The sequence below is a fragment of the Aspergillus japonicus genome (assembly GCF_003184785.1).
Source record: "Aspergillus japonicus CBS 114.51 unplaced genomic scaffold BO86scaffold_5, whole genome shotgun sequence".
NCBI classification, from domain to species: Eukaryota; Fungi; Ascomycota; class Eurotiomycetes; order Eurotiales; family Aspergillaceae; genus Aspergillus; species Aspergillus japonicus.
Genome location: NW_020291642.1, coordinates 624297 through 649648, shown reverse-complemented (window position 1 = coordinate 649648; position 25352 = coordinate 624297). Strand labels below are relative to the sequence as shown.

Here is a 25352-nt window from a genome sequence, read left to right as displayed (position 1 = left end):
TTCCTATTGAGCAAGGTACATTCGCCCATCGGACTCAGTGGACACTGGCATAACCATCCTCAACTATATTCGACGGCTAGATTGTTTATGTTAACACGTAGTCGCAGAACATGAGAGTAGACGCTATACCTTTCGTAGTGCTTACGAGTGTGTGCGTCTTGATAATTGCAAGGTACTGCATTCGGGGATTATCCTGCGACACGAATGGTACGTATATATATGTACCGAGGGTGGGTGGATGCTCTCTTTCTCAGTTGATCAATCTGATACTGTGTTTTTGCTCCTGTGGCATTACAGTACATAGTAAACCCAAGGTGAATTGACAATCCGAATCGAAGTTCGTGCTCTAAAGATCGAGAAAACAGTTCCCAATGGCTGCCTCAATGCAAGAGCCCCTTGCTCCGGATCTTGAAGTACTATCCTATGTAAACAAATCACATCCGATCTAAGGCAACGAATAATCCAAGATACCTCCCAGTCTACACCGCCAAACATCAAGCACAACCTCAAAATCTCTATCAAATCCATTTCATATTTCATTCCGCTCATAAAGGGTACTTGGTGGTCGAAGTTCAAACTCAGACCGAAATAGGGCAAAACTCCGAGGGGGTTGTAAATATATGTACATATGCTTCAATTGGAGTTGATAAACAAAGCCAAAACAGGCAAAGAAAGAAAAAGACAGCCTTGGCTTCCCCCCCCGTATCTTTCTCTCAATCCATTTTCATCCAACCCGTCCAGGGCTCTCTGCCTCATGTGTTTCATGCAATCCGCATAATCTAAAGATGCTGCGTTTAAAGTAGAAAAAGAAAAAGAACAAGCGAAGGCGCAAGGAGGGACTACTACATCCCGTCCGAGCTCCTAGTATCATAAGTTGAAAAATCCCAAGATCCTTCAATATTCATGAAAGAACCTGATCATGCTCAACATGGAGGATAAATCACCAACGCAGCACCGTGCTACCTCCACCCTCACACTGTCGAAAGCCATTGATGCATTTAAGCGACGGCGTGAGAGAACAAGAAGCTGACGGATTCGCCGTTGTGGGTACGTCTGCAGGCTTCGGCAAGGGTGGGGCTGATATCGATGGTCTCAATCTTGTCGCACTGCTCCTTCTTCTCGGCGTGAGGGACGGTGTTGGTAACAACGACACGGCTGAGGCAGCTGTTGTTGATGTTCTCGGTGGCCTTGCCGGAGAGGATACCGTGGACAACAATGGCGTTAACCTCCTTAGCACCGTGCTGCATGACCGTGTCGGCGGCCTTGACGAGGGTACCACAGGTGTCGGCCATGTCGTCAACAATGATAGCAATCTTGTCCTTCACGCTACCGACGAGGACCATGCGCGAGACCTCGTTAGGGCGGGGACGCTCCTTGTGGATCAGGGCGAATTGCAGGTCAAGGCGGTCGGCGATGGCAGTGGCACTGTTCGACAGTCAGCACGTGCGTCCTCAGAACAAGATCGAGTGTGTCAGTTGCTTACCGCTTGGCACCACCGGCATCAGGACTGACGATGACGCAGTTGGTCACGTCCAGATGTTCCCGGATCCACTTCAACATGCTAGGCTCGGCATACAGGTTGTCGACGGGGACGTTAAAGAAGCCCTGGATCTGACTGGCATGCAAGTCCATGGTGATGACATGGTTGCAGCCGGCAGTCTGAAGCATGTTGGCCATGAGCTTCGCGGTGATCGGCGCACGGCTCTTATCTTTCTTATCTTGGCGCGCATAGGGGAAGTTAGGGATGACGGCTGTGATACGTCTGGCGGAGGCGGTTTTGCAAGCGTTGATCATGATTAGCAGTTCCATCAGACCGTCGTTGATGTCATTCGGGCGCGTCGACTGCAGAATGAAGACTGCAAACCAAAGTCCATGTTAGCGGCGAGTACTTCTCTCCTCACCGAATAAAGAGACAATAAACAGAGCCAGGGCAACAATACCATCCTCATCTCGTACACTTTCACCGATCGTGACGCTCGTTTCCTGGTTGGAGTATTGTAGGACCATGATCTTGGTCAACTCAATGCCAAGCCTGCCGGTCAAAGCAACTTGTTAGCCCATGATATGCAGTAGGACTAAACCAAGGCTCCTTCTATAGCGCATACCGAGCGGCCACGAGGTTTGCAAGCTCGGGGTGACTGTTACCAGTCAGAAGCTTGATTGAGTTGGTTGCCATTGTGAATCGCGAGATGAAGGGTCTGGGAAATTGCGCGGACGGGAAAGGGATGATAGAAGGGATCCGATGAGCAGGCAGCTTCCGGATGTGATGAGAATTGAACCACGTCAGTAATCAAGATAGAGCACGCCCAGGAGAGACGAGAGGCGCATACACCGGAAACCGAAAAGCGACTGAAGAAGTTGAGATCGAATGCCCCGCCGGCGGGTGACTTTTTCGCCCAGCAGAAAAAAATGCCATCCCGTGACCCCGGACCCACTTCCCCTTACCGCCTCCAGACTTCCGGATCGGGGCAATGATGAGTAATCGGGTAACCAACTAACTATGAGTCGTGGATGGTGGAGTATAACAGAACTACAATCGCATTGATCTGATCTGTAACCATGGCTGATGGGGAGAAAGTACATAAGATGAGAAAACCTTTCAACACAGAAACTGAAGGCAACAAATTGTAAAAGTAAAAGTAAAAAGAAAAGGATTAAACGGGGCAGGTCTGGACCATTCTAGTAACCGTGACAGCCGTCTGACCTGCACTTCAGGCGAATTGTCAATGAAACCCCCGGTCCTGGCCATGCCTCTGCAAAGAAAACAAACCCATCAGCCCAGCATTGTACAAACTAGTTCATGAATAAAGAAATCATGAGAACGCCATCATATGCTTCAGCATTAAGGAGACGGAAAAGCATGATGAATTATGACCCCATTGTTCAAGTGAACAACAAGATGGATGAGCGCCGTCGTTTTATGCAAACCCGAAATATTCGCTACCAGCAGTCATCGCGGTGTATAGACGGTGCCTCAGAGTCTCGTAGCTCTCGTACTCAGGCAGATCGAGTTCTGCGGGTCAGAGTTAGCATGCGGGACTTCAGCCGATGGATTCTGTGTACTTACGGTTGAAACAAGTGTGGGAACTTGGTAGGCGATCCTTGTTGCCATAATCCCGATGGATATTGAACCGACTGACTCCATTCATACCCTCCAACTCCTTGAAACCGTTCAATGGAACCTTGCTCGTGCCCGTGACGAACTGCAAGAGCTTAGCACGCTCTTCCTTGTCGAATGAGCGGACAGCACGCCAGAACCACTGGATCTGGGGCGACGAGGCCGAATAGTTGTGGTACTCGGTGTTGACCTTCCAGTCGTCGACGTCAATCTCTGGCAGACCGGAGATCAGCAACTCGAGCTCCTGCTCGTTGAAGATCGAAATCAAATCGGCAGGAATAATCTCATGGAATCCCTTCAGGAAGTTGTCCAGTTGCTCCTTGACGGACCCAATCAAGCGGTAATCGACGACACGTTGCACGTATTCCTCCTTGTTCTCTTCGGTGACCGGGATATTCCTACCATTCTCGATAAGGTCGATCACCTGTTTCTCACCAAAGTCATCCGTCTCGACAGCAAACGTCTCCGTGATGATGTCCGTGATGTCATTTTCAAGCATCCAAAGAAGAGACTTGTAGTAGTCGAGATCCAAAGTCTCCATATCCTTGATAGACACTGACCGACTGAGGATACATTTGTAAACTGCGCGACTGAAGTGACAATCCAGGACGCGGCCTTCGTACAAAGCCTTGCCAATGATCCGTCCGATGAATTTGAAGAACATCAGATGCTCTGAGTTGACACCACTCAAACGGTTGGGATGGAAGGTAGTTCTGTCCGAAGCCACAGGAATGAATAGAGCGTAATTGGGATTGAACATGCCGCGTGCGAGAACTTGGAACCATTCCCTAGTCACACCGCCTGCATCGACACCCTCTTCACCATGGAAGCGCACATTCAACTTTCCGAACTTCAGTTCATCGGCCGTCTTGAAGTACAGAGACTTGAAGGAGTCGAGGAAAACCTGGTCACGTCTAACGGACAGCTGTAGAGGAGGGTGAGGATGGCGAGGCTCCGCACCACGAGAATGCAAGCGACGAGTGAAATAGTTGCGCTTGTTATCAAACTCGAGTACCTTGGGGTTCTTGACCAATAGTGAGAATGTGCCGCTCATCAGTCGGGGGTTTTGCCGGACAAGTTCGTTCAGGATTTTGCGATGCTCTTCGGTGAACTTGAAGAAAAGACTCTCCATATTGGGAGCATTGTCAGCTGAAGTGCTCGCGACCGAGAGCTCACGGCTGTTCCGCGAGATAGACGTATCTTTCAGCGTGGTGTTCTTGCATACAACCATCAAGGCTTCAATCAAAGGCAAAAGGATAGTCGCGACGTTCAGCATGTTCTCTTTCTGTCGAATAACGGTCAAGCATTCGCTTAACCTAGTCCACAATGGTCCGAACGTAGCGCACTCGTATAAGGTTTGCATGACATCCTCTTTAGCGGCACTGGTTTCAGACTCGCTTCCCTTGACCTTGTCTGCGCGGTTGGGGTCGAATAGATAATCAAGCGCTGTCAAGACTCGCAGCAACTTGGCTTGATCGGAGCTGGCTGGAGAGAACTTCGCCAATGCCAAGCCCTGCATATCGGTACCAGTCCGGGCTTGGTGGATGTGCGACAGGAGTTCGTCCAGGTCTGTAAGGATGACCGTGCTTAAAGCTTGAGCCTGCCTAACCAGCTCGTTTCCAATGGTGTCCCTGGCTCCCGGGACGGCAGACAGGTTATTGATGGTAGACAGTGTGTCTCTGAAGGTCTTGCCATTGCATTCGCGGGCTGCAAGGATATGAACCACCAATTGAAGGTTGTGATCAGGGACAACTGGGGGCTCAAGGGTCTTCTTCTTGTGCTTCTCTTCCTCTGTTGAACCCTTTGCCTTATCACCTGTGCTGGCTACCGCACTTTCATCAGTCTGTGCCGATGTCTGTGTGGTCTCGACAGTGGGAACTGGAGCGTCTGTCATTGTGGCGTCTGCAGTAGAGCTTTCCTGTTCCGCGGAAGCGCTCTGCTGTTGTTCGCCGGAGCCATGCTCAATCTTTGGTTGCTCAGACTTCTTGCTCTTGCTCTCTTCCTCCTGTCGCTCCTTTTCGCGTCGAAGTAGAAGAGTCAGAGGCTGGGTGATGCTGCTCAGGAGACTGGATAATTGTTCCATGCAATTGGGATTTTCCATGATCAGCTTGCGGTCAAGCAGAGTCAACAACGCGTTGAGCGCAAACTTGCTGGCACGGTTCTCCTTGCCCTTGCCCTTGCGGAATGCTTTAAGTTTCAGGGAAGACGACGAATCATGCTCGGTAAGGAAGAACCAAGCGATCTGTGGATTGTATTGAGACAAGAATGACAAGGTCCCCAAGCATTGCTGCACCACCATAGTCGGAGTCACCTCATTGCTGACGTTCGAGGAAGTCTGGAACGACAAATTGCGCTTGATGGTTTGAGGGGTCTTCTGAACAGAAGCCGGCTTGGCACGGAGCGAGAGCTGAGCAAAGCTGCGCTCAATGGCAGACACGTCCCCACTTCCATCCTGCAAGACAGAAAGAAGGAGACTGATGACTTCAACCCTGTTATGGCGGTTCTCACATACGTTGTGGAGAATGTCATTCAATTGATGGCGAGCATTGCCTTGAAGAGGCATGAACATCAAGCGCAGCAATGTAGCAACGCCGGCTTTGTCAAGCATCTGAACAATCTGGCGCCGCTGTTGCTTCTTTGGCTCTTGATCATCGGCTGGCTCATTCCTATGGCGGTGTTCGACTCTGGTGATGTCATCGAATTGCTCTAAACGTCTGCCGGGCAAAGCACGAGCTTCAGCTACGAGCTCGGGACCTAAGGTCGCAAGGACTTCGTCAGGCTGATCAGCAAGAATAGCTTGTCGCAGAGAAGGATTGAGGGTCGCAAAGAAATCTGGTACGTCCATCTCTCCGGCGTGTACCTGGGCGCCTTCAGTGGTAGGAGCTTGTCTGCGGGCATTGTCACGCTCACGGCGACGACGATCAGCGGCCTCTTGCTGCAGCAATTCGTCTCGGATCTCCGGAGGCAAGGCTTCCAAGAATTCTTGGTTGATTTCAGTAGGCTCCTCGCCAGCAGCAGCAGCTTGGGATCGTTGTTCTGCGAGTTGCTGCATGATGACTTCTTCCCTTAGTTCTTCAGGTAAAGCTTCAAGATACTCGGGGTCAATCTCCATCCCGGTAATATCGACTTGACGTCCTCTGATTGTTGTGTGCACGCGGCGGGCAGGCTCCGATGGTCCTGTGTCCGCTTGGGCTGACTCAGTCGCTTGGGCGACCACATCGGTTTGCTGCACATCGTCCATTGGCTCCATATCAACGCCTGCAGCCTGTCGCTCTGCTTCCTGACGTTCAAGCTCTTGCTGTCTCCGAGCATTCTCTTCTTCTTCCTTCTGCTTGCGCTCTTTCTCCTCTTCCTCCCGAGCAATACGCTCCTGACGTTCACGCTCTGCACGCTCCTCTTCCTTGCGTTTGCGCTCTTCCTCCGCCTGTTTCTCGAGTCTCTTTCCTTCCTCAATAGCAGGTGGGACCAGGATCTTTAGTAGAGAGTTGATCACTCGCTGGGTCTTCTCAACATAGTTGTTGCTGAACAGAATGCGAGCCTCCTCTTGCCATCGGGTCTTGGTTGGGGCTAAAGCGAAGCTCACGGCCTGCGAAGGGTCATCTCTAGACCGAGAGGGTGCGGCCTGTTGTCTGCCAAGCCCAAAAATATCTTGAATACGGTTGGAAGGGATAGCGCGTCTGTCGACATGGACATGAATACCATCTGGGCGAGTGACAACACCAAATCCAGGAGCTCCTTGATTCCCAATTGCCTGCATAATTGCGTTCATGAAGCTGACAGGACTGTCCATGGGGAGAAGGCGGCCGGTTGACACGGGCTCCATGCCATGAACCCAATCTGTGAACGCCTCATTACCGGGTCCACGGGGTTGGCCGACAGCGTCAGAGCCACGGTCAGTACGAACAAGGAGAGGATTTGTTCCGTCATCAGCCCCACCTCGGGGTGGAATCTGAGTCCGGTGAAGTCGGTAGGGCGGGATAGGAACAATGCCATGGCGACTGGGCATGATTCCTGTGACAGCAGCCCAGGCGGGTTGGGTGCCACGGAATCGATGATGACCGCGAGGCGGATGATCGTCAGCGTCCCATCCCCAAGGGTCAATAAGATCTTCCTCGTCGTCGAACCCTTGATAGGAGCCTTGATCTTCATCGGCGTCCTCGAGTTCCTCCTCCAATTCGTCGATCTCTTCGTCTTCTGGGGCGACGTTAGCACATCGTACGAGCAAAAGGGAAATGAGTTGATGGAGCTACTGACCTTCATCTTCTGCCAACTCATCGTCGACCATATCGTCATGCATGTCGTCAAGGCTATCAGCCTGAAGTCCATCGACGCCACCAGCAGCCTCATTGAGAACTCGGAACAAGTCGTCAAAACGCTGCCCATCGCCACGTTGATCGGCTTGCCTGATATCATCCAACTCGTCTTCGAATTGATTCATGATCTCGGCTTCCTCATCACCTTCAGACATGTCTTCACTTTCCCATTCGTCCTCATCTCCTTCATCGAGACTGTCGTTGTCATGGTCACCGGTGATTTCGCCAGCGAGGATATCGTCATCATCCATTTCAGAGACGTCATCGTCCTCCTCATCATCATCTTCGTCGTCTTCATCATCGTCGTCGTCGTCTTCGTCATCAAGGACGACTTCAATATCCATGCCGTTGTCACCGGGAAGGCCTTCAATAGGTCCCATGCCTTCAATCTCATCTTCATCACTTACAACCTCGCCATCATCTTCCGGTAGCTCCTCGTCATAGTCCATTTCTTCGTCATATTCATCGTCATACATCTCATCATCTTCTTCTTCGGACTCTTCAGAGCTCGTCTCCTCTTCATGACGAGGCTCCAGCATGCCAAGTGTAGAATGGCGGAACAGATCAGGGGTCTCTTCACGGTCGTCCTCCATATCCGATACCGATGTAGCCGATGAGATCTCATCGTCCTCAGTCTCACCTAGAGTAGATATATCTGAATTTTCGCTCAGAATAACTGCCGTCTGCGTGAGTTTGTTAATGGGCCGGAGGATATACTTGATGACCCGTTTGGATGCCGGGAAATTGAGATCGATCTCCGCCACCGAGGCAGTGAGAGCCGAAATGAAGTGTTTCTCAAACATGGTCTTCCCTAGCTGCCTGACAGACGATGGGAAGCCCGACTCACTCGAGCCGTACGTGTACCCGCTCAGCATCTTGTCGAAAAGATCTGCAAGAGACATCAGCCTGGCATACTTGGCATCCAAAGGCTCAGTCGAGGAGTTCGCCTCTTTATAGCATCGTAGAGCATGTTCAAGGACGAATCTACGCACGAAGACAAGTTCAGGCTCGTCTTCCTCGTTGAAAGTGGGCTCATTGCGACGCCCTCTAATCCCACCGAATTCACCAGTTTTGGCGCATAGAGCAACGAGCACACGCATCGTCCAAGCAGATGTGTTGCTGCGCTTCTTAAAAGCGACGGACTCGTCATGTTCCATGGTCCCAATGGGTACAAGAGCGTTCAGAAGGTAATTCAAGATTCCGGAGCGAGGCTTCGAAGGGGTTGTTGCGAGAGGATCGGCTTTGCGTGAGAAGTTGATGAATTCAACCTTGGTGCGATTGTACGACGAAAGGAGCTCAGTCAAACACTGCAGAAGGAAGCAGCGATAGATGTAAATTGGATGGTCATCAGCCTTAAAAGCAGGCTTATCCGATTTCTTGGAACTTCGGGTGCCTTGAGCGTCATTGCTGGTGACTGATGGCAATGGCTCATCAACAGACATCTCAGCATCGGTCTGGGTCTCCGACTGATCAGGGGCAGCTGTATCTGCAGTTTCAGTCGAGGGTTCCTTGTCATCAACGTCCTTGTAAGACAGAAGTTCAGAGAGAAGATAGTGTATAACGCCATCCGGATTTTCTACCACGGGTGGCTTGAGTTCAGCAGTGGTCTTTGGCTTGTCTTTATCGTCGACAGTTGATGCGTCTCCCGACTGAGCCTCACCACTGCTTGGCTTCTCATCTCCTTGCTTAGATGTAGAAGACACTTGTGAGGCATTATTCTTCTCAGTCTTCAGTACGAGGACCTGCGGACGTTGCCGGTTATCAAATCGCTGCAGCTTGAGCTTTTCGTTTGTAACTTCCACGAACAGTTCTGGGGATCTAAGCACAAGATGGTACATTTGGCGTACATAGCCAGTGGTGTCAACTTGGCGAGTAGACTTGGTTTCGAAGTTGGCAACAATCTCGCTTCTCATTATCTGGCGGATCGTATCCTCATCTTCAACAATGTGTCTCAGGATCAACATGAAGGCTGACTGCAACTTCTCATTTGTGGCACTGGAGAGCTGCTTGACCATGACAAACAGACGCTGTAGGCTGCGCTTTTCACCTAGGCGGGCAGCGATCTCGCGGCTTCGAGTAAGAATCACGAGAATCCGGCAAATGGAAAGAGCCAAAGTGTCATCTTTGCCAACCCTAGGCAACACTTCGACCAATGCTTCGAACAACTGCATCTTCTGGTCGGGTGCAACAAGCGATTCTTCCAGATGAGCTGGGCCTTCGTCGTCGGCGTTTGCAGCATCGTTGCCAGGTGGCGTCCAGCGGATTTGAGGCGGCTGGGCATCGTCTGAAAGCAACTTCTCCAGGACAAGCAATACATGTCCAATCCAGGGGAACGTTTCATCGGCGGACTTCTCTGGAGTTACTTGGACGAACCCGAGGAAAGTCGAGAAACATTCCTTAAGCTCTCCTAAAGCAGCACTGTACATTTCTCGGTCTTGCACAACCAAGGCAAGAAGGTGAGCATAGGCGGCTACCTTCTTACCAGCTGCCTGGAAATTCTCCATCTGTAACGATACCAGCGACTGGACCAGAATCTCGCCAACGTCCCTGCGGAAGCTTTCTGGATCACGGTGCTTTCTGGTAGCCGAAGCAATGAGGTCGGCCAATTCGAAAGACACATCGTGGTGCTCGTTCAGAACATCCAAGCAACGTTCAATCAGATTTGAGCGAACTGTCTCTCGTTCGGTATCCAAGTCTTCAACTGTGACCACTTGGCGTCGCCTTGTTAGCTGTTCTGAACGTTGTTCGGACGCTTGATGAGCGGCTTGGTTCAAGGGACTGGAGAGAATGCCTTCAGCAGTTGAAGTATTGCGTGGAATCCTGTTGGACGGATGCCCCCGTTCATCATCCCCTGCTCCGTGGTCGTCATTGAGAATATGAGTCAATGCTCTAGCTAAGAACTCTGTACCATGCCTGACTTCGCTATCCTCGTTCCTGCCTTGAGCCTGCTCGGGGCGTGATCCGTCTTCGGTTGGCCGACCCGAGGCCTGAGCCAAGAGCAGGGCGAGCGCAGATCGATCGAGTACGCCGCTGAACGGCGAGTCTCCTGCAGCATCTTCAGCTGGCTCGGCCCCGGGTGGTGTGAAAGAACGGACGGACTCGATGTCGTTAGGCGGCGGGGGTACTCTGGGCGGGGCCCGCAACCAATTTTGTGCCCTACAGTATTCTTCGGCAGTACCGTGATTGTAGCATCGATACGCTGCCTCGTTCAGAAGATCGTTATCAAACCCCTTCTCCCGAAGTAAAAGCAACCGATCCCTGCTGATGACAAACGCTCGTCGAGATACATCTACCAGAGCAGGAGGCGTATCGGATTGCCGAGCAGCTCCGGCCTCATGGTCACCATCAAGAGAAGAGCGCAAGATGTCGATCAGGCACTTGACAACAGAACTGGACGACTGTGTGGCGAAATCGGAGTTCCACATTTCACGGGCCATTGGCAAAATTTCCATTCGAAGATCAACGAGAAACTGGGCAGGCTGGAAGTAATCTGGTCGGTCCCGGTCCCGGTCACCGCTTGTTGTCATCGATTGTGTTTGGCTAGACTCCATTATGTTCTTGCCCGAGGCGAGCTCCGAAAAGAAGCCGAGAATGATCTTGATACCACCGTATGCGGAAGTGAGTCTCGCAGAGACATCTGTCTCAGACTCTGGAACATTTTCTGGCGGTGTGAGAGTCTTCACCTCTTGGACAAATAGGTCACAGATCTCTTTCATCGCTTTTAAGCCTTCAAGTCTCTTGAACGCAAACAGCACCATTGTCAAATAGTGTGCATGCGGGCGGTCCGGCGTGACTATGAAAAACAAGAATGATTAGTTATTATGTCGTCGAGGGGCAATATTGATGACCATATATACTCACCCTCGTAAAGCAGATGCGAGAAGGAAGAAAGTATGACAATGAGGTAAGCAAAACGCAGCTTCGAGCTCTGGCTTGATTTTGGAGGCTGGAATCGCAACTGCTCGAGCACAGCTTGCGCAATCTCCTCAGCCACTGAAGTTGCGTTCTGTTTCTGGTAAGCATCATATCTCTTCTTTCCGCTCAGACCGAGACCCAGATTGTGAAAGAATCCCGTGATAGAGGAAGGCAAAGAACTCAAGAGGTATCGCAGAGCTTGTGCATTCGTGAAGGCGACTCCAGTTTCAGGCACTTTGGATGCGTTCGGCTTCGCCTCTTGCATGGCACCTGCCTGAGCGGCGTCGCTTGCAGCTGAGCCCTCCCGTTGGGATTCAACGCTAGGAGCAAGTACAGCATCAGAATTTTGCTGCAATTGAGCATCGGCGGGCTTCTCGGAAGTAGCACCAGACTGTTGCACTTTCGTGGCCTGATCCCAAGTATCAGGAATGTTCTTCTCAAGCAGAATCTCCTCCCAGACGCAAGCAGCATGCAATCCCCCAAGTTTCTTCACAAGCGAGCAGTAATGGTCAGCTAGGTTCACCTGGACAAAAATCGGAAGCTGTAGACTGGGGCGGGATTGATATAGGGGCATGGAGAAAATCTCGCGAAGGAAGTCTGTCAAAACAAGTGCAGCCCCCATGTGCTTGGCAAGATACGTTCCATCTGTCAATGCGGGGGAAAGTGTTTCTTTGCCTTTATCCTCCGACCCAGGCTGAGACGACTGTTTAATCAAAGGACTAAAGAAGCCGTTGTGGAGGTTTTCGGGCTTCTGCCAGAATTCCGCGAGCATGTCAACGGCCCGCTCGGTCCGCTGCAAAAGAGACGGTACGACCACATGAGGTTTGGTTTCTGCTAACATATGCACGAGAACAGCAAGCTCCTGATTGGCTTCCGTGTTGTGGAAATCAAAGGGAAGGCTCTGTAGGGTCGCGAAGTCGAGAATGAACTCCGCGGCACCAGACTCGATGAAGTATGTGCAGTTGGCTTGGTTCTCAAAGAAGGCCCCCAAGAAACGAACAACAGGATAAAGGTAGTCCGTAGCCGTGAGCCCTGAATCATCTACATTCTTGGGCTCAACTTGTTTGTCCGAAGAGGGCAGAATTTGACTTAGATCGCCAATTTGAAGCTTTCCACCATTCGGAAGCGAGTTGGAGTTGAGATGGGGAATCCCAAGCGAAGATTGAGCATCAGAAGAATCCTGACTCTCAGTTCCGATTGCGTTCAACAGATGAGAAGTAGATCCTGCAAGGACTTGCTTGCCTTGCTGATCTTCTGTCCAAAGTTTTGCTCCCAAACCATGTGACCAAGCTTTAGTTTTGCAGAGGAGGCCCACACGGGCGACCATGACAATGACTGCAGTCATGACATGGGACTTCAAAGCTGGATGATGCCGCACGAGCTCGTCAAAGGTAGTACCCAAGGAGCGGACCAGGTTCGGGTCGTCTTTCAAGCATTTCACATGCTCCGGGTTCTCGAAGATTTCGAAGAAACTCTCCAGCGCATGGGAAGACTGAAACAAATCCAATCCTGATGAGTTTAGACAGATGGCTCCGAACGCAGCAGGCACGCAAGAAAGAGCTTCTGCAGCAGACATTATCCCAGGTGCCAGCCTTACATCTTTCGGTCGTGCAATGCTATAGACGCGAGGGGCTTTCTCCTTGGTCGCTGTAGGTTCAGAAGTTCCAGTACTCGCAGTCGTCGAGGGCTCATTTTCTGTGGAAACATTCTCCAGTTCAGCCGCTGGCTTCTCGGCGATCTTCAGCTCGGAGAACGTAACGGCTTCCAGCAGACTTTTACTGAGTCCAGCCTCAGCAATGACCGCGTAGCTGGTGGGCTCATTATGAATGAAGCTGCTGAGAATGTTGACCGCATTGCTCCAAACATGAGAGCCGAACACCCGGGCATTTTCAAGTACAAGCCGCAAGGATGTCAGCAGCTGAGGCGAGTCGATCAGGTTTCGAAGGACACGATCGAATCCACCACCATTGTGTTGCATGATATGATTGACAAAACGAAACATCCAACGGAGGGTCTGTTGTTGGAAATAAGGGATCTGATAGTCGATAGATGGTGTCTTGTGTTGCGGGGGAAGTCCATTTCCGTTTTTTACATGCTCGAAAGAAGATTTGGTTTCATGATCGATCAAGTCTGAGATTGCATCGAATCCCTTCGAACTAGTAAGAGTACCAAGTGCATCACGAACTGCGTGGACGAAGGTATCCAAGAATTCCATTACCCTGGAGTAGACTCGACGAGCCTTCTCAGTTCGTAGCTTCAAGACATCCACGAACATTGGGATCAGCCCGGCGGAAACAAGAGTCTCAGGAGTCCTAGTACTTGATCCGGGCAGCGTCCGCAATAAGGCAAGCAAAGCATCCCGCCACTCATCCTGGCTACCATCATCCTGCTCGTTGTCCTCGGAGCCCAGCTCATTGACAACCTTCCGGGTGAGGAACATCAAGACACCATGGTTCACATTCACGCTCAAAGCAGCACAGACGTCAATAGCACGAGCCTTGTGTTTCGCAAGGGCGTCGAGCGCCTGGAGTGCCAATGTCTGCACAGTCCGTGAGACTTTCAGATCACCACTTGCCCCAAGATGAACAAGTTCAGCCAATTGGAAAGCAATCTGAAGGCGCTTGGGTTGTTCCATATCATACTGAAGTATCTTTTGTTGGAATAGCGGCTCGGGGTAAACATAGGCCAGGTTGGTGAGGGCAAGGATCCGAATGGCCAGTATCTGCTCCCTGCTGTCCCGAGACGTTGCCAACCCCTGGGCAGTGCGAATCCTGTGCAGCAATTCATACTTGGAGTCGTCTGGGACCTCTCCCACATGAGTGGCAAGAAGATCTTCGGCCTTGGATGATGAGATCTTAGAATAGGGAATTTCAAGATTTGTGCCGCCCCGTAGCGCTTCATCTGGCTTTGCGGGAGTCGCGATCACAGAACTGGGTGAGTCGTCGGTAGTGGACAGACGACTCAAGCGTGGGGTGGGGTGAGTGTGAGTTCTACGCAGAGGTGTTGGAGTAGTGGGGGGTTGCACCAAAGGGCCGCTGTTACCGGTCTCGAACAACGCCTTCGCTGGCTCCGATGGTCCGGACGGATAATAGAGCAATCGAACATGTCCCCACTCATCCCAGCTGTCGTTCTCTCGAGTCAGCGTGACCAGATCGTTGGCGTTGTGTTTAGTCTGGGGTCCCTTCTCCTTCGTCTTGACTGCTGCTGCAGGCGACCCACCAGTCGGACGAGGGAATGGGGCGGCAATCTTCTGCAGTTTTTCTAAGTCGATATTGTAGTGTGCTGCTAGCAAGCTCTGCTGGAGATGGGAGCCACCTCGGTGGCGTGAATGATACCTCTGTGCCAGGCAGAGCGATAGGCGTAGAGTTGACTGGAGGAGAGAAGGCGATGTGGTGTTGAGAAGATCCCCAAGGCGCTCACTACTACCATACAGACTGCGGTTGCCACACTTCTCCAGCAAGAGTCGGGAGAAATCGATGATCACTTCCAGTAATTCCCTATCTCCTTCTGGGCCATACTGCAGAGCATCCAACCTGGCATCGACATCCTCCGGAACCCCGCCGTTTTCATTTGTCGCGTAGCACTGCACCAAGAACTCTCTGCTGAAAGATTTCGTCTGCGGGCCTTGATTAAGATTATACGTCTCGATCACAGATGCAAGAATCTCATCGAATCGGTTGAGAACGTTGATCCAGTGGTACAAGTCGCCTCTGGGAAATGGCCATAGACGAGAGAAGCTGTTGAGATGTGACGGGAGCTCGGGAATCGAGATAGTCGTAGCACGAGTAATGAATTCTGCTAGATATGGCGACTAAACGCACCGAGAGCGAGAAAATTTTTCAGTCAGCCTTCACATCAACAACGATGGCACGCGGGGTTGGAGCGAAAAGAACTCACGATCGTAGCTTCATGTTTCTGGCTCGCGACCTTTTTAATTCTCCCCATGATTACGATTGTGAGGACCGGCGGTCATGAGGAAATGTAAAGGACTCGAGAAACTCCTCTTTACGAGGGTGGAGGGGGGAGGGGTGGTCGTGGAGACCGGGTCGCGGATCAAGTCGCGAGAAGGACTTATGACGTTTTTTTCCCGACTTTCTGCCTCGAGCAAACTAAAGAGTGAAGCGGTCAAGGAACAGACCCGGAGTGTTGGGGACGAGTTGGTAGAATGCAAAGGACTCTGCCCGATCGGAATAGGTTATAAGGTTGGAGAAAGTGGAAGAAGATAAGGTAAGGATTGAGGATAGCGGCGTTATTACTGTACCGCTGGCGATGATCAAGGATGACAGGGAACGGTGCAGGCGCTGCCCTGAAATTTCGATCTCGATTTCGAGGATTCAAACAATCGGGAGAGGAAGGAAATCGAGTCCTCGCCTTGATGAAAGAGTAGAAATTTGAGTAAGTTGTGGATGGGAGGGAGAGAGAAGAGGGAGGTGGGGTGTAAGTACTGGGTGAGAGGATGAGGGTGAGGAGGAGGTGGAGGAGGTGGAAGTGAGTCGTCGGGTGTTGCTTGCAGCTGGAAGGTTCGTGAAATTGTGCCGATAGACTGGACGGGAGCTTCTCTAGCGGGCGGCTCTCTTTCGTTAGCACGCTCTTACCTCTCTTACTTTCGCGGTTGAAGCGTCCGGAGCGGGTCTTCTTCTTTCCCCGCGGCCAGTGTTATTGCATCAGAGCCTATGGAGTACTTAAGGCCCGACTCCTACCTTACCTAGTACGGACAATTACCAAGTACAGTGAATGGATATGTTCAACTTTTGTGACGCCTCAAATGGGAAACAAGGCGTTAAGACAGAGTGCTTCAGTAAGACTCGATGATCCAGTAAGACTCGATGATCCCTCGGTCGGTCTGTTGGCTTGTCTTTACTACCACTACAGTTGTCCTGTGATATATACTTCCTGCCGCAGCTGGATTTGTAATATACAACATTCAAACTCGCTAAGAAGCAGTGAAGAGAACATCCCATATCCAATAAGACATTATTCATAAGCCTTTCCAGTTTGGAAAACCCATTCAGCACGAGTGAATGTTAACACTGTTCTTCTCTCTAGCAGATATCTGTATACAAACAATGCCATGCATTAACCCATGCAAAGGAATCGGTTCCATCACACCTCTCATCATTCAAGATGTACTAAGAAACCAAGCTCTTGGAGCTGGAAAAAGACAAAGATAGAAGTAAAAAGAGAGAGATATATAGATAGGCTAATCCAAGACATTAATATACACGCTAAAAACTCGTGCCAACCCGTCAACCCGCCGACCCCTTAGTTCGCAGCAAGAGGCGGTAGCTCTCCATCCCACTGAATTTTCATGGTCGAAGGGAAGGGCCAGAAACTGCTCTGATCGGCAGTCATGTAAATGGTTATGCCTCCATGGCTTGGAATCTTCTTCAACTGGCCCTGGGGGCCAGGAGCACGTCGGAGGTTGTCTAAACGTCCTACAACCTTCAACATGGTTGTGAGCGCCAGCTTGCAGAGACTCATTCCGAGGCATTGGTGAGGGCCCCATCCGAAGTGTGCATATGCGCTCATGTCACGGTCAAGTCTCACGGTTTCAGGCTCCGGGAAGCAGACGGGGTCTCTTGAAGCGGCGACCTATTATGCAATGTTAGCACTCCACGAAACTCCACACCAAGCCATCGATTCGATTAACATACCAAGTTGCAATAAACCAGCTGGCCGGTCTTCAATGCCAGCTTCTTCCCGGCATCCTCGATCACCGTGGGCTTGGCCACGTAACGAGGCAAGGCTACCGAAGAGCGCAAACGAGCGCCTTCCATGAAGCTAGAACAGTCCGTTAGTACCAGAATCGAAGTACGGTCTTAAGGGAGTCTTACTATCTCAGCAAAAGATCATCAGTTTCAGGGGTGTCTTCCTTAGCAAGTCGATTGATCTCTGGCAGATGAACAGAGCCTTCCTCGGACAGATAGTAGTCAAGACATTGCGAGAAGAGCTGGGCTTGGTTGGCAACCATCCCGCCCGCAGTCGGCAGAATGTGCGTCCAAACAATCTCAGTCGGGGAGATTTGACTCGCGAGCAAACGCTGGATCATGTGCACACCATATTCGCTCAGAATATCATGCCGATGCAGACTGTGGACCAGACTCTGGATGAAGCCGGTATTCCTAACGAAGTCGACATTGGCCATTGTCAGCTCTCCGAGCTGCTGTGTTGCGCTCCGCGCACCCTGATTGAGCTCAAACGATTTCCCAACATCGGCATCGTAAAAGATCGACGCAAATACAAGAGCCATTATCTCATAAAGTTCTTGTTCCGTGAAAATACCCCTGGGGTTCGATTCGGTTTTGAGGGGCAGAGAAAACACATTCGCGCAGAAATGAACCTGCGCGAGATTGGCGATGTCGCGAACAATATCGACCTGATTGACACCGGCAATCTGATACGAATGCTGATGCAAAAGTTTCAAGGTGATGTTCTCATAGAACTTTTTAGCCTCGCTCTCCCATTTGTCACGATAGAGGGCTGCTCCCATCATCTTCCGGGACGCAGCGTTCGGAGGTTTGTCTCCGGACAGCATAAAGTCCCGGCCGTGAGGCTGATTGTTGTGACGCATGAGGAACTCAATCTTCTTACCCCAGGTGACTTTGAAAGTCTCTTGGTCGCTCAGAATGGCCATGCAGGCGGCATTCGAGGAGATGAACTGTGGAGGCGGGGTGAGGCTGGGCCGAGCCCAGCTGTAGTCGTCAAAGCGGCCAAGATCCTTGCAAATCTTCTCATTCTCGGATGGAACAACGAGAGGGAAATGAGCGTATATAGAGTTGCCAGCGAATGTGTTGGGGAATGCACGTAAGACAAGTTTGTAGAAGACATGCCCTTGATCAACAGTATCTTGATACTGAATCTCGTTGTATGCCCAATTCGTCAGATGCTTTGGCGTGTAGTCCACTGTATAGAAGCGATCACCACGGACTAAGGCTACGGCATCGGAGAGGATAGCTCTCGATATCGTGTAGTTCGTGCACAGGCCACTTCCAGGTATAGTAGATTCCTTCGCATCTTCCACAATGATGCCCGGGTAGATTTCAACCAGGTCGGGATGCTCGTACAGCCTCTTGAGCTGACCAGCAATGTAAGGGTCAGGGTTGATTTCCTCAAATGTCTTGTAAGTCGTGAGGTTGAAGTATTTTCGGAATTCGTTCAACGTGGCCAAGTTCCAGGAACGGGCCTGCATGATACCCAGGGCTTCGATGTTGCGGAAGACCGAAGGAACATTTGATGCTCCAAAGGCACCCGCACAATCCTCAACACTGTCTGCAAAAAGCTTAGCTAGTTCACCTTCGTCCAGCGATCCGTCTTCCTTGCGCTGTAGCCCAGCGAACGGGCGTTCAGAAGGCTCCTCTGGTAGACGAGCTTCCCACTGACCCACCCCCCGCAGAAATTCTCGCAGAGAGATCTCCTCCGGCTCTTTGCCCGGGAATAACTCGCGGTACATATCCTGCGTCCATTTCTCATCCCGCTTGGAGATACAAGAGTGCCAGCGGTACACGAGATTGAACTCAGCAGAAACTTGGTTACCGGTGGCCTGTGCTGGTGCCTCACCAAGAAGTCCATCCTGCATCTCTGCTCGAGGGTCCAGACTCCAGGTGCTGTCCGTTCGGTTGATGTTCAAAATTGTACGAACGTAGTCCTTCAGGATAATGTTGATATACAAGCCGCACGTCACCAGTCGAGCAGTCTGGAAGAGGTCATTGTCGTACTTCGCATATGCTTTGGTATTCGACTCATCTGGCTTGGTGAAACGACCGCCCTCGTTGATGGTAGCCAAGTTTTCAACCACGTAGTTGTGGAAGCGGTTGAACATGATCAGGAGAACACCGACACCTGGAGGAAAGCCCAGAATACGTTTGCTGGAGAAGCAATCCGGCTTCAGTTTTCCGTCCTTGAATGTCCTTACCTGATTCTGCTCGTCTTGGTTGTTGCCATATAACGGCGACAGGTCCAAGTAAGAAGATGTCAAGCTCACAGTATAATCATTGCGGTCGGTTTGGAAAAGATCTCAAGAACTGTCAGCTAATTACCTGGAAAGCATCTCGGTTTTCAGCTTACCATGAATGATGATGGAAGCAAGGTAGAACAAGATGCTGGAGATCTTGTTCGGATGTTCCTTGTAATCCTTTCGCTCCAAGAGAGAGGCAAAAAGTGTCTCGGGCTCTGGAAGAGAAGGAGACTGTACTGTCGTTGGGCGTACAGATCTGGCATAGTGGGAACCAGCGGCACCAATGTGAGGCCATAGGAAGTTCTGATTCGTTAGTGAAAGATTCTGCAGAATATGGTGGGAAGTGCATACATTGCCTGAACCATCCGCTTGTCTGTATACGTGGTCCGAACCGAGGTAGCTAAAAATGCGGTCAATCTCGTGGTCAATATATAGTCTCTGTCAATCAACTTACGAGATTGGTGGATGCTCCAAATCGTTCCATAGTTGTTTGAGGAAAGTGTTTGTCAAAGCTTTCGCATTTCGGGAGGTTGAGGGTAGACCGGAAGCGAGCTAAACAAGAATTAGAAAGGCTGAATACGAATGCAAAATTAGAGCACTGACCTGGATCACTCGCTCCATGATATAGTGTCTGTCATTGAGCGGCTCGCCTGTTGCAGTATCCTTAACAATCTCCAAAATGGCCTTGATGTTATCAAGGTCGACATGGCCAAGGTCCTTGACAAAGCCTGTCTGCACCTGCTCTGTGACGTATGTCCCATCGCCCGTCGTAGTAGGCAATGGCCGTAAGGATGCTGAAATGACTTTCTCGACCTGGGAGATCTTGCTCCCAACACCGTTCAGGAGGGACTTCTCCTGCTTGGTAGCCATGACGGGCTAGATCAAGCCTCTTAGTATACAATCTGGTGATATTTTGACACTGTGCTGGTTGTTAGTGATTGCTTTGCATAGGAATGTAGCAGGCCAACAAGAATGTGCCATTGCTTGCTCATCACAACTGATCCGTCGGAGCCATTCCGGGGACCCTAAGAAATATGCTCGCTGGCTTGCCCAAAAGTACGAGAATAACGAACGCATTGGGACAATGTGGCTCACCAGGTAGTTGAAAACAAAATCCGGGAAAAGAAACCAAGCGATTGCACCGAAGAATGTGGAGGCACTGCCAAATGCGGGGAGAACCGAACCAGGCACGGTAAACAGTGCACTAAAGCCTAAACGCACAGGCTTCAGAAGCCAACAACTAAAAGTATCTGTGCGTGACAGGTTGACCACCGACAAGCAAATGCGATCGGTAAGAGAAGGGGGAAACGCATGCTCATTTATAGGATTGGATCAGTATCAGCATGGTGGCTGTGGGGAGAGAGAGAGTCGGCGACCCCGATACGAGCGAATAAGAAATTTACGGCATGAGAGGCATTGGCATCTTGTCTAGGCGAAGAATGCCCCGTGAGGAGTGCTAGTCCGACGACATTGTGATTCGTATGTATGAGACATGGGGACAAATGAGCGCTGTTCCAGCTGGGATTTACGCCACGCTGAGCTGACAGACAAATTGGCCGTGATTAGAGGTGCCTTAGCGGGACATCAAAGGTAAAAGGCGCCATGGTCTAGATGATGGAGGGGACCGGTAAAGACCGAGGGAGGGGCCCCTATCAGGGAGGCGATGCAGAGAGCGTGGAGAACTCGTAAAAGGTCGCTTCTAGACTAGGTAAAGTTCTTACTTTAGTGAGCCGATGAGAAGTGAGTTCAAATTGTGCCGCTGGAGCTCTCGAGTCGTCCATTCGGGTGGCACAAACAGACGAATTCTAGGTTGATACTTCGTAGGTATGGAAAGCCGGCCTTTGGGTGATTGATAGCCACGATGTGATTTGTTTGGATGAGGGACTGTCAATGACATTGTGGACGGTTTGGAAACTCAGTTGAGCCCGTCATCCCGTGAAATCAATCCTAGGTTGATTTGCTGAGCAGCGACACTTGGACAAGTGCGCGTAGCGATCTTTGTTTGCTTTTGATTACTTGTGGTTATCAATTGGAGGATTGCCATTTGAGGGATGGTACTGAGAGTGCCGGGGAACGCCTGACACTAAAATGGTTCCAAGTTGCTAAAACGTGCTAAACGGCCGATGGAGAAGAGACGAAAGGCTGGCTGACAGGCCGACACTAACTGCGACACTATTTGATTTTCGGGACGCTAGCCCGACGCAAGCTTAGCCTAATGATGATAATGTCAATGGCTCAATGCCTTTTCTCAGCTGGACAATCAAAGCGAGGCGCCATGTGTGGAAGGAACATGAAAGGGTGTTCATCCAGGCCGATATTCTAGACTCTGTCTGTTGTCTCCTGCCGAGTCAGTTACCTGGCAATTATCACATGGTCCTGAAGGATGGTGCCATGGTTTGTTTGTTCGTTCGTTCAGCCTTGCTGTACCATTTTTCTCAGGCAGGACATCTGACTCAGGCTGTGCATGGAAACTTGAAAACAATACGAGTGAAGGTTCCATCCGAATTCGGCCCGGGGATCCTTCAAGCTTCCTTCAGCTGAAAGATGGTGGGCCATAAATCAATCATAATGATCATGAATCCACTCTGTATTATACATAGTGTAATTCATAAGAATCACAACCTCTTTTGGACTCCAGCCCCCAATAATGCCCTTCGTTATGCGGCTGAGGGCGGTCTGCCACGTGATGGTTCCCGTCCGCCGGAAGCCGAGGCTCTGAGCTTACCCAGTCGAGTAAGCGCGGTAAGCTCAGTGCAGTGCAGGAGAACCAAGAGTTAGGGTAATTTTCGCGCATGCCCGGCATCAGACCTGGATCCTGGACTAATCTTCACAGCCTTCCATCACATCCTAGAACCCCCGTCATCATTGGTAGCTATCAATTGCTATCAGCAGAGTGCTCCATCTCCAACTCGCTCCCCCCTCAGCTCGTTCCAAATGGCGATAACATTAGTTGTTGAGCCCCGGGGTAAGTCCTTTTCCCAACCGATTCCACCTATTCTTGCCAGACTAACACCGCTTCTCTCCAGGTAAACCCATCCGAAAGCTCCCCAAGGAGCTCCAAGTAGCGCCCGATGCCTCGACCGAGGAAATCTACCAAGCGTTGGCCAAAGCCTCGAACTTCTCCATCCACCGCCTCCGCATCACCAAGGGAAGCGACCGGACGCTCGTCCCCAACTCCAAGGACCTGACCGTCGATGGCACCGGCCTGAAGGAAAAGAGCGTGATCCACGTCAAGGACCTCGGTATGCCCAACCTCCTACTCCAGATAGGATCACACTAACCTCGTCTCCCTCACACTATCCAGGCCCTCAACTAGGATGGCGCACCGTCTACCTCATCGAATACCTGGGCCCGCTCATCATCCCCTACCTCTTCCTCTACCCGCTGCGGCCGTACATCTACTACAACTTCAACCAGCCGCTCGCGGAGCCCTCCACCTTCCAACGCCTGGTCTGCGCCCTCCTGACGGTCCACTTCATCAAGCGCGAGTATGAGACCATCTTCATCCACCGCTTCAGCAACGCCACGATGCCCGCGCGCAACATCCTCAAGAACAGCGGCCACTACTGGCTCCTGGCCGGCGTCAACATCGCCTACTGGGTCTTCCGCCCGGACAGCCCCGCGGTCGCCCGCGACGGGGACGCCTTCCTGCGGTACACGGGCCTGGCCCTCTTCGCCTTCGGCGAGCTGGCCAACCTGAACGCCCACTGCATCCTGCGCGACCTGCGCCGGCCCGGCACCACCGAGCGCGGCATCCCCGCCGGCTTCGGCTTCAGCGTCGTTACCTGCCCCAACTACTTCTTCGAGATCGTCGCCTGGGTCGGCATCTACCTGCTCAGCGGCCTCAGCTGGAGCGTCCTCCTGTTCCTCGTCGTCGGCTCCGCCCAGATGGCCATCTGGGCCAAGAAGAAGGAGCGTCGCTACCGCAAGGAGTTCGGCGACAAGTACAAGCGCAAGCGCTTTGCTCTCTTTCCTGGCCTCGTTTAGAGTTAGTGAAACGGGAGATAAGATTTATTGGAAAGGAGGAGGGGTTGAGGAGGGAAACACATCGTTTGGTGGACTCTCCTCCCCAAAGAAGTCACACGTCATGAAGAACATGGTTTCGCCCTTATTCAACAATCTCACAGTTACGAAAAAGTAAAACCGACGAATGGATGAGACATCGCCACGAAGCTTAAAATCAGTGGTCGGAAAATCCACCAGCAACCTAGTTCCCCCTATCGCACCTGACACTCACTCCGCGTGACATCGGTGCGCTACATCGAGTCTAATGTCGCAATTGGTGTTCTTAAAGGTCTCCTGATGCGAAAAAAAAAATGAAGAAAGGCAGTAGTTCCAATTCAACCTATAATAATACACGCGCTCGCTCTATGTGGTGCATCCTCATGAAACTCCAGAGAACACCTGGAACAATAAACCAGTAAGAACAAAAAAGACAGTTTCGTACCCCCCCCAAACCCACAACCACACAACTCCAAATTCCAGCAAGAAAAAGTAAAAAATAAAGAAACCAGTTGGAGTGAATGGAGATCACCCAGTCTTCAATTTCGTCTGCCAAAGGCGGTAGTAGGGCTCCATCTCTTTCTCGCAGCTCCGCTTCGTATCGGTGTTACAGCCAAGGAATCGGATGACAAGATCGCCGTCCTTGTAGATGCCGTTCGCCGCCGCCGCCGAGCAATCCTTGCTGTAGGCGTTGATGGTTCGCTGAGGCAGTAGCGCCAACCGGGCGAGGATGGTGGGATGCCATTGGACAATGTGATCCTAGCGAGCGAAACGATGACGTGAGTCAGAAACGTTACGGTGACACAAAGTTTGCAGAAAGCCCAGGAAGATTGAGCCGAAGCAGAGAAAAAGCAGAGAAGAAAAGAACGACGCAACAGAATCCTTACCAAGACATGCGTCTCCGCCTTCGCGAAGTTATAACTCCGATACAGGGGATCGAACCACAAGTCCAGGAAGAACTTGGCGAAATCGCCCTGCCGCAGCACAAAGCTCCCGGGACTCATGTCCTCATTGTCGGTGGTGATGATCAGGTCGACGTCTTCGGGGTGGACATGCGAGAAGGTCTTGATGATGCTGTCGGGCGGCACGACGGAGACCTCCTTGAGCATCAGCGATTCGAGCCGCTGCTTGTCCAGGACATGCGACCCCAGCGACTTGCTCGGGTTCATGATCAGGGCGTGCGCTTCGAGGTGGAAGAAGTACTGTGAGTAAGGATGGGATGCCATCGCATGCCGGACGGCGGGGATGACCGCCCAGCTCTGCGGCGAGTCGCCGATGGAGGATTCGTAGTCAGACACATTGGCGAAGAAATTCGTATACCCTGATTGGCAGCGAATGCGTTTTTGTCAGTCGTAGTGCAACAAAGTGGTAGTAATCGTGTGTCAACCGCCTTGTCCTCTCCCGGGGTCACTCACCATGACGCTTTGCGTAGTCCTCCCGGTTCTTGACAATCTTCTCGATGTAATCTTCGCTGAAGCCGACCCGATCTAACACTGTGACGATGACAACACCAGAAGTGCTCGCGGACACAGCAGGGGTGCCAGTGCTTGTGTAGAAGAATTGGGAAAGGAGGAAGAATATGGTGAGGAGCGCAAAGGCGAGGATGGCAATGGCTTTGAGCTGTTTCCTGCGCTGTAACGAGAATCGCGAGGATCGTCCGTACACCGGAGTGATTGGGGCCCTCCGTGGAGGTAAGGCGAACTGCATGCTGGCAAAATCTGTCCCCAGCGAGCGAATGCTGGGTGACTGGTGAGGAAGAGATTCGTTGGAAGAGAAGCTGGATGGTTTCTAAGTACGAGTACTTGTTCGGACAAAGCGTCACCGCATAGAGATGGGGCCGTTCTGCCGCTTCCGGCTATCAATCCGCGGGCCTTGCGCTGGCCCGAGATATCACAACATTCCAGAGGGCCCGAGCAAGTCCGTCCTAAGTATGTGCTTTCCAGAGATATTATTAGCTCCAAGGCAAGCCCGAGTCAAGTTGGTTGAGTGACGCAGGATTGATTTGTAGAGCCAAGTGTCACTCATGACTCTTTTGAGTCTTTTGGCTACA

General features: G+C 51.4%; 5 protein-coding genes across 5 annotated transcripts; 1 reads left to right on the top strand and 4 right to left on the bottom strand.

Annotated features, from left to right (window-relative positions):
* Positions 1-513: 513 nt before the first annotated feature.
* On the bottom strand, positions 514-2358 carry BO86DRAFT_406870 (ribose-phosphate diphosphokinase). The gene is made up of 4 exons (XM_025674220.1): positions 2106-2358; positions 1941-2032; positions 1484-1856; positions 514-1425 (listed from the first exon to the last, which is right to left on the bottom strand). The coding sequence occupies exons 1-4, from the start codon at positions 2174-2176 to the stop codon at positions 999-1001; spliced, it is 963 nt and encodes a 320-aa protein (XP_025531602.1). The 5' UTR covers positions 2177-2358; the 3' UTR covers positions 514-998.
* Positions 2359-2519: 161 nt separating this feature from the next.
* On the bottom strand, positions 2520-15455 carry tom1 (E3 ubiquitin-protein ligase TOM1). The gene is made up of 5 exons (XM_025666448.1): positions 15244-15455; positions 11293-15157; positions 7373-11224; positions 3068-7312; positions 2520-3013 (listed from the first exon to the last, which is right to left on the bottom strand). Exons 1-5 carry the CDS (start codon positions 15289-15291, stop codon positions 2919-2921), a joined length of 12105 nt encoding a protein of 4034 aa, XP_025531601.1. The 5' UTR covers positions 15292-15455; the 3' UTR covers positions 2520-2918.
* A 1153-nt stretch (positions 15456-16608) lies between these two features.
* BO86DRAFT_303943 (peroxidase/cytochrome P450 family protein) lies at positions 16609-20170 on the bottom strand (the record flags this gene model as incomplete). The annotated part of the gene is made up of 7 exons (XM_025667597.1): positions 16609-16938; positions 17001-17127; positions 17181-19359; positions 19411-19603; positions 19652-19700; positions 19755-19852; positions 19904-20170. 7 exons carry the CDS (start codon positions 20168-20170, stop codon positions 16609-16611), a joined length of 3243 nt encoding a protein of 1080 aa, XP_025531600.1.
* Positions 20171-22103: 1933 nt separating this feature from the next.
* BO86DRAFT_385998 (trans-2-enoyl-CoA reductase (NADPH) TSC13) lies at positions 22104-23666 on the top strand. The gene is made up of 3 exons (XM_025671238.1): positions 22104-22265; positions 22327-22542; positions 22605-23666. The coding sequence occupies exons 1-3, from the start codon at positions 22235-22237 to the stop codon at positions 23285-23287; spliced, it is 930 nt and encodes a 309-aa protein (XP_025531599.1). The 5' UTR covers positions 22104-22234; the 3' UTR covers positions 23288-23666.
* Positions 23667-23674: 8 nt separating this feature from the next.
* BO86DRAFT_385997 (putative alpha-1,6-mannosyltransferase subunit) lies at positions 23675-25091 on the bottom strand. The gene is made up of 3 exons (XM_025671237.1): positions 24718-25091; positions 24190-24623; positions 23675-24061 (listed from the first exon to the last, which is right to left on the bottom strand). The coding sequence occupies exons 1-3, from the start codon at positions 25007-25009 to the stop codon at positions 23831-23833; spliced, it is 957 nt and encodes a 318-aa protein (XP_025531598.1). The 5' UTR covers positions 25010-25091; the 3' UTR covers positions 23675-23830.
* Positions 25092-25352: the final 261 nt, after the last annotated feature.